The sequence below is a fragment of the Chelonoidis abingdonii genome, chromosome 11, assembly GCF_003597395.2.
Source record: "Chelonoidis abingdonii isolate Lonesome George chromosome 11, CheloAbing_2.0, whole genome shotgun sequence".
Classification (NCBI taxonomy): domain Eukaryota; kingdom Metazoa; phylum Chordata; order Testudines; family Testudinidae; genus Chelonoidis; species Chelonoidis abingdonii.
The window spans coordinates 19546534-19553828 of record NC_133779.1 but is presented as its reverse complement, the minus strand read 5'-3'; the positions used below and the strand labels follow the sequence as shown (position 1 = coordinate 19553828).

General features: G+C 67.3%; 1 protein-coding gene across 1 annotated transcript in view; it reads right to left on the bottom strand.

Moving 5' to 3' along the window:
• Window positions 1-7295, bottom strand: part of PLXNB3 (plexin B3) — a 47719-nt gene that overhangs the window by 38559 nt on the left and 1865 nt on the right. Inside the window, 9 exon segments of the mRNA XM_075071306.1 lie at window positions 1293-1323; window positions 2299-2407; window positions 2636-2792; window positions 3256-3388; window positions 3629-3729; window positions 4615-4667; window positions 4670-4743; window positions 4874-4925; window positions 4928-5063. Of these exon segments, the coding sequence (XP_074927407.1) occupies window positions 1293-1323; window positions 2299-2407; window positions 2636-2792; window positions 3256-3388; window positions 3629-3729; window positions 4615-4667; window positions 4670-4743; window positions 4874-4925; window positions 4928-5063 (846 nt within the window).

Genomic DNA, 7295 nt, shown 5'->3' with positions numbered 1-7295 from the left:
AAAAAGGAGAGAGATGGTCGGAGGGTGAGGGCGCCGGCAGGGTTGGGTCAGGCGGGGGCTGCGGGTCGGGAGTGGGGGCAGCCGGGAGCGCTGGGATCGGCGGGGGCTGCGGTCAGGGGTGAGGGCGCCGGCGGGTTGTCGGCGGGCTGCGGGTCGGGGGTGAGGGGCGCACGGCAAAGGGTTGGGCTGGCGGGGGCTGCGGGCAGGGGTGAGGGGCGCTGGCAGCGCTGTCGGAGGGGCTGCGGGTCGGCAGGTGGGGAAGCGCTGGCCGGCGGGGGCTGGGGTCGTAAGTGAGGGGCGCCAGGCAGGGTGGGCCGGCGGGGGCTGCGGGTCAGGGGTGAGGGGCGCCAGCAGTGCTAGGGGGTACTGGGCCCTGTGCTGACCCCAGTATCATCCCCCTGCCCCACAGGTGTGGTAGGTGTGTGAGCAGCCCTGGCCCTGTCACTGGTCCCGAGGATCCAGCATGCATCCCTGGTGCATCCTGCCCCCAATGGCGAAGGGAACGCATCACAACCAAACGTGAGGACTTGCCCCTGGATGAGGAAGGGGACCCAGGCAATCCGGGTCAGCATCTCAGGGGGAGGGGAACGTCGGGGAAGAGCGTCCAGGCGTCCGGGATGGATGTTTAGGTTTGAGATGGGGAAGGGGAACCCAGGCATACCGGGGTCAGCATTCGGGGGAGGGGGCATCAGGGAAGAGAGCCCCAGGCGGTCCAATGAATGGCATGTCAAAGGGTTGCGGGGGAGGGGAGAGGGAAAGGGGACACCAGGCGTCCGAGACAGCCGACCGGTGCTTCCCTCGAGCTTGCTCCCCCAGTCCTAACGCTCACTCTTCCTTAGGTCCGGGAGGGGGGCCCTGGGGCCCGAGGCCTGCCCTAGCCTGGGGGGACATTGAGGGGTCCACTGGGTGCCCGTGGGGGTGGCTGTGCCCTGAGCCCTGGTGGCCGCACAACCTGCAAGCTTCTGGGGTGAGAATGAGGGGGGGCTGGGGCAGGGGATAGTTGGGGGTGCAGTGGGCGGAATCTGGGGGGCAGGCTGGTATCACTGTTTCCCCCACGCCCGGCAGGACCCGTTGCATGGTTACACTGGGCTGTTGGGGGGGGAGGCCTGACTACTCTTCACCGCCCCCCCTCCGCAGGACGCCCTTGCCACGGTTACGCTGCGTGGTGGAGGTGGGGGGAGCACCTATGTCGGTGGAGGCGTCGCTAGGACCGAGGAGGGGGGGGCCCACGGGTCCGGTTTGCCACCCACGTTACAGCTACTCCCAGCCTCCCAACCAAGCTCCCAGCCCACCTCTATATCACTGCAGGTTGGCGCGGGGCGCCTGACAACAGGGGGAGACTGCATGTGAGGTAAGGAGAGGAATTGCTGTGAGCTTACTTGTGGCAGTGCCCCCGGGGGCAGGCAGGGGGCAGCAGGGACACCCCAAGTGCTGGCCAGCTTTCCCTTTGGGCAGTGCCCGGGGGGGGGCGGGGGGGGCAACTGTGGCTTCCGCTGCGCAGCGCCCTGGGGCGGGAAGGGGTGCTGCGAAGCTTACCCCTGTGGCAGTGCCCTGGGGGCGGGTGGGGGCACTGTGGGGTTCCCATGCGGCAGCGCCCTGGGGGGGGGAGGGGGTGCGCGAGCTTCCCTGTGGCAGTGACCTGGGGGGGGCGGGTGGGGGCACTGAGCTTTCCTGCGGGGGCCCCAGGGGGTGGGGGTGGGGGGCTGCCAGCTTCCCCGTTGGCGAAGCCCTGGGAGCAGGGAGGGGGCGCTGCCAGCTTCCCCGTGATGGTGCCCTGGGGGGCGGACAGGAGATGCTGTGAGCTTCCTGCACAGCGGTGCTCTGGGAATGGGAGGGGGACAGCCACTGACCCCTTTCTGCCCCCCTGCAGTGAACCCTCTACAACATGCTACCCGTGGGGCGGGCTGACTGCAGCCACTGCCTGGCAGCCCCATGGAAGCTGGGCTGTGTCTGGGCCCGCCAGGGGGGCCCCGCTGCCGCACCGTACCCGACTCTGCCGCCCTCGGCGCCTAACGAGCCCTCTGCCCCACCCCCATCATCCAGGCGGTGAGATTGGGACTGGGTGGGATAATTGGGCTGGAGGGACCGTGGGTCTGATGGGGGTCCTGGGGGTGATGCCAAGGCTGGGGCACAGGGGGCACAGACTGGCCGTGGCCATGGTGGGTCGGGGGGAGAAGCGGCATGGGAGAGGGCAGGGGCCCAGCGCTGCCGGCGCCCCTCACTCCTGACCCACAGCCCCTTCTAGCCCAGGGCTCCCCCCCAGCTCTCTGGTGCCCCTCACTCCCACAGCTGGCTCACGGGGAAGACCGCGCCAGCCATGTCGCTGCGCTACAATCGTAGAAGACGAACTCCGTCGCTGCCACCACCACGTCCTCGAACATCAGGGACAGCGCCATGGTCACGTGATCTGGGGGGGTGGGCATGAGCCTTAATGAACCCATCCGCCCCCCACCCCTACCCAGAATCCTCTGCAAAGCGGAGCTCTTCCCTCCCCCACTGGCATCTCTCTCCTGTGTGCCATTCCCAATCCCAGTGCATGCTCCGTGATGGAAGGGACAACCAGACCCTTCCTCTGTCTCTGCCCCCCCATTCTCAGCTGGGCAGCCCCCCATTCACAGCCCCCCTCCATGCTGACCTTTGCCCTCCTGGCTGGGTGGCACCTGGGGGCTGGGAGGCGAGTGGCAGCGGACCCAGGCGTCCTGCAGCAGGGCGGGGCTGTCCTGCTCCCCGAAGGTGCAGTGGTAGCTCTCACCCTCAGCCAGGGGGGGCAGCTGGGGCACCCACAGCGAGACCTGAGGGGGAGACATAGAGGGTGTCACAGATCTCAAAACACTGCTGCCCCTCCCCAAACCTCCCAGCCCCACCCACAACTCCAGCTCCACCCATTACACCCCACCCACAACTCCAGCCCTGCCCATCCTGGCCCCGCCCACAAATCCCAGCCCCACATACAACTCCAGCTCCTCCCATCCTGGCCCTGCCCACAATTCCCAGCCCCACCCACAACTCCAGCCCCACCCATTACACCACACCCACAACTCCAGCCCTGCCCATCCTGGCTCCGCCCACAATTCCCAGGCCCACATACAACTCCAGCCCTGCCCACAAATCCCAGCCCCGCCCCCAACTCCTCCCATCCTGGCCCCACCCCCAATGCCCAGCCCCACCCATCTCAACCCCATCCATGACCTGGCCCCACCCCTCCAACCCCCACCTCTCCCAGCCCCTTGGTCCTGCCCCTTCCCAGCCGCTCACCTCTGTCTGCTCCTCACGGCTCTGATTGGCCGGCGTCACTGTCTCAATGCGCAGGCATTGGCTGCTGGCCCCATAGCTCCACAGCCATTGGTCGGCTGCCTCAAAGTGCTCGCACTCCAGCTTGCGAGTGCACCTGCCAACCAGCCAATAGGGTGAGGGCACGTCCATCACCTCACCACAGGCTGAGCCCCACCCACTGCCCTCATAGCCCCACCTGGGCAGGCTGTTTTTATGTAGGTCCTACGTAAACAAAGGCACCTTGTTTCCTTTTTCATCCTAAATTAATCCTCCGCCCCGCACCCCTCAGTGCCCCTCGTCCCACTAAGCAATTGGCGCTTTGTGTTTGTGTAGCTCCCACGTAAACGAGACTCACCGGCCCTGCAGGATGCACCAGCCGCAGAAAGGGTCCCGGGCGCGCAGGCAGCCAGCGCAGTCCTGGTAGTGGGGGCACTCGGAGACCGGAACTTTGGTGACCTGGGTGGTGGTGGGGAGGGGACAATGGGGCAGAGAGTGAGGAAAGGGATAGAGACCCGGCCCCCCGAAACGCAGCCACCTCTGGGGCAGAGCAGCCTCACACCTCCCACCCAGCCCCCCTGAAACGCACCCATCTCTGGGGCAGAGCAGCCTCGCTCCCCTCACCCGACCCCCCGAAACACAGCCACCTCTGGGGCAGAGCCACCTCGCCCCCCTCACCCAGCCCCCCAAAATGCAGCCGTCTCTGGGACAGAGCAGCCTCACCCCTCTCACCCGGCACCCCAAAACGCAGCCATCTCTGGGGCAGAACAGCCTCACTCCCCTCACCCAGCCCCCTGAAATGCAACCATCTATGGGGAAGAGCAGCCTCATGCCCCTCCTGAAATGCAGCCACCTCTGGGGCGCAAGCAGCCCTCGCCCCGCCCACCCCAGCCCGCCCGAAACGCAGCCATCGTTGGGGGCAGAGCAGCCTCACCCCCACCCCCACCTGGCCCGCTGAGACGCGGCGTCTCTGGGGCAGAGGAGCCTCGCATCCCCCATCCGGCGCTCCCCGAAATCACAGCGCACCTCTGGGGTCAGAGCAGCCTGGCCTCCTGCACCTGGCCCCCGATAACGTGCAGCTCGTCTCTGTGGGCAGATGAGCCTTAGCCCTCACACCTGGCCCTCTGAAAAACATCAGCCATCTCTGCGGCAGTAGGAGCACTCGACCCACCCTCACCGGCCCCACAGACGCAGCTGTCCTCTGGGGTGGAGCAGCCTGCACCCCCCACACGGCCTCCCCATCATGCAGATGCCTCTGGGGTAGAGCACTCGTCCCTCTGCGCCCGCGGCCCACCCAAACGCAGCCACCTCCTGCCCCTAGAACAGGGAGGTGTCGGGGGCCACCTGGACATCTGTCATGGCGTAGAGGTGTGTCCGACTGCCATCCAGTAGGAGACAGGGCTGACGGGGGAGCCTGGCCAATGGGCGGCACGGAAGCTGTACATCCTGCCCCAGGAGAGTTCAGATTACACCCTGCATGGGGGGATGGGGAGAGGGTTAGGCACAAGACGGGGCAGCCACTCTCTAGCGGCCTCAGCCTGCAACACCGGGCCCCATGGAGATGCAGGCCAGCTCTGGGGGGGGATGCCCCCGACATGGCAACCTTATGCAGCTTGGCCCCTGCCCGTCTCCGAGGAAAGCGATGGTGTGTCCGGCCTCTCCATTCCAGCCACGGCTGTGAGCATTGGCAGCCCAGTCACACAGGGCGCTGTGCTTCCGCACGGGCCAGCGCGGCCGGCAAATGGGGCTGTGGGGTGTGTTCGTCTCCCGCAGGGGTAAACGTCTGGGGATTCCTCGGGGCGAGACGCGCAGGGGTGGCAATGGGCCCAGGTCTCCGGGAACCTGTCAGGGGCGGGGCGGGGGCCTGCTTATCCAAGACTCCCTCAGGGTTATCCAGACCCCTCTGGGGGTGGCGGGCCTGGTTATCTGGGGACACCTTCGGGGCGGGGCGGGGGGCTGGTTTATCAGGCCCTTGGGGGCGGGGTGGGGGGCTGGTTATCCACGGACGCCTTCGGGGTTGGTTATACAGCGGACCTCCCTTGGGGTGGAGGGGCTGGTTATCAGACTCCTCTGGGTCGGTTACTCCATGGCCACGTCAAGGGGCTGGTTATCCGGTGGCCCCTTGGGCCAGGATTGGGGCTGGTTACCAGGGGGACCCTCATCGGCACCAGGACACCAGCAACTGCCCCCACACAGAACCTTGGGCAGCTCGGCGGGCACGCGGGACGCTCACCCGCCGTACTCGATGGTCGCCTCCTCTCCGGCCCTCCCAGCCGGCCCCGCCGAACCGCGCTCACGCACGGGGTCTCTCCACGGCCGCGTCCAGCTGGGGCCAGCGGGGAAGGTGCACACAGGGCCTGTCTGTGGGGCCGGGAGTGGCCGTGGGCCTGCCCCAGCAGCCGCCAGCTACAAAGAGCAACGTTGCCCCTGGGGGGCGCCAGCCGGCCAGACTGTCCCGGCCGGGCCAGGTTGTAGAGGCGCCCCGTGGTGGCCCCCCGGCAGGCCAGCGGCCCTCAGCATAGGAGTACAGGTGCAGGTTCGGCGGGCGCAGAGGGCGGCGCCAGGAAAGGGCCGATAGTCCAGGTGCCACTTGGCGCCGCGGCGGAGAAGAGCGGTAGACGTGCCCGCCGGCAGCGTAGCGCCCACGTATGTTGTTAAGTTAAGTTGGGAGAAGTCGCCCAACCAGCTTGGCCCAGCCTCCTCGCTGGAGAAGGCGCCGGGCCCCGCAGGGGCCGGAACGGTGACGGGTTGGGATCCCGCCGGAGAGTTTCCCCGTACCCGCGCCCACACGAAGGCAGGTCGCGCCGGCTCGTGGGCCCTCAGCACGCCCACCTGTGGCACCGCCGCTCAATGGCTGCCAACGAAACTGGCTGTCACCCGCTCGGCTTTCCTCGGGCCGGTCAGCACTTGACACACTTCAGCCAGCGCGCCTTCTCACACAGCCCCTGCGCCAGCTGCCCGCACACCAACAGCTCCCAGCCCGCCTGCGTTGGGCGCAGCAGCTTGTTGGCGATTGTCTGTGGGGCGGGCTTGGGGCAGGTCTCGGGTCCCGGAAGGGGAGGCACTCGGGGCTGTCGAGCTCGCCCGGTCGCGCCCTGTTCCCACCAGCCCCGCTCGGCGTCAGCTGATACAGGGCGTTTCACGGCCCCCACGTAACAGAGGGTCCCTGAGCCGCTGGCCGCTAGCTGCAGGGGTTGAAAGTGGTTCTGGGGGCGGAGAAGGAGGGGAGGGACGGGAGGGGCAACGCCGAGAGGGCGAGGAGGAGAGAGGAAGGGGCCAGCAGGGGGGGGCATGTCGGAGGCCTGTAGAGACGAGAAGAGAGAGAAGAGAGCGGGCAAGGGGATCCGGGAGATGGAGACCATCAGCCTCGGGGAAGAGAACCACGAAGTCCTGGGTCCCAGCCCCCTGCTCTAACGCACCAGCCCCCACTGCCCTCCCCGAGCCGGGGAGAGAACCCAGGAGTCTGGCTCCCAGCCCCCCCAGCTCTAACCCAAGCCACCCTTACTCCCTCCAAGAGCCGGGAGAGAAACCAAGAGTCTGGGCTCCCAGCCCCCAGCTCTAACCACCAGCCACCACTGCCCTCGCCAGCCCGAGCGCGGGGAGAGAACCCAGGAGTCTGGCTCCCAGCCCCCCAGCTCTTAAACCCACCACCCCTACTATCTCCCTCCAGAGCGGGAGAGAACCCAGGGAGTCCTGGCTCACCCCCTGCCTTCTAAACCACCAGCCCCCCACTCCCCTCCCATCCAGCGCCAAGAGAGAACCCAGGAGTCCTGGCTCCCAACGCTCCCAACCCTCCCTCCCCTCCATATCTGCAAGGAGGAATTAGGATGTAGATTGATTCTATAGCCGCCCTCCGGTAATCTCCCCCACCTCGTCCCCACATTGAACCTGCTCACTGGGTAGGTCTCACTCGACCCTCTTCCAGGAGGTAGGAGGGGGCACATGACAGTGAGCCGGGGGCAGCAGGAGCACAACAAACAGCGGGGGTGCACTGAATGGGGGGAACCCATGGTACGGGACATGGG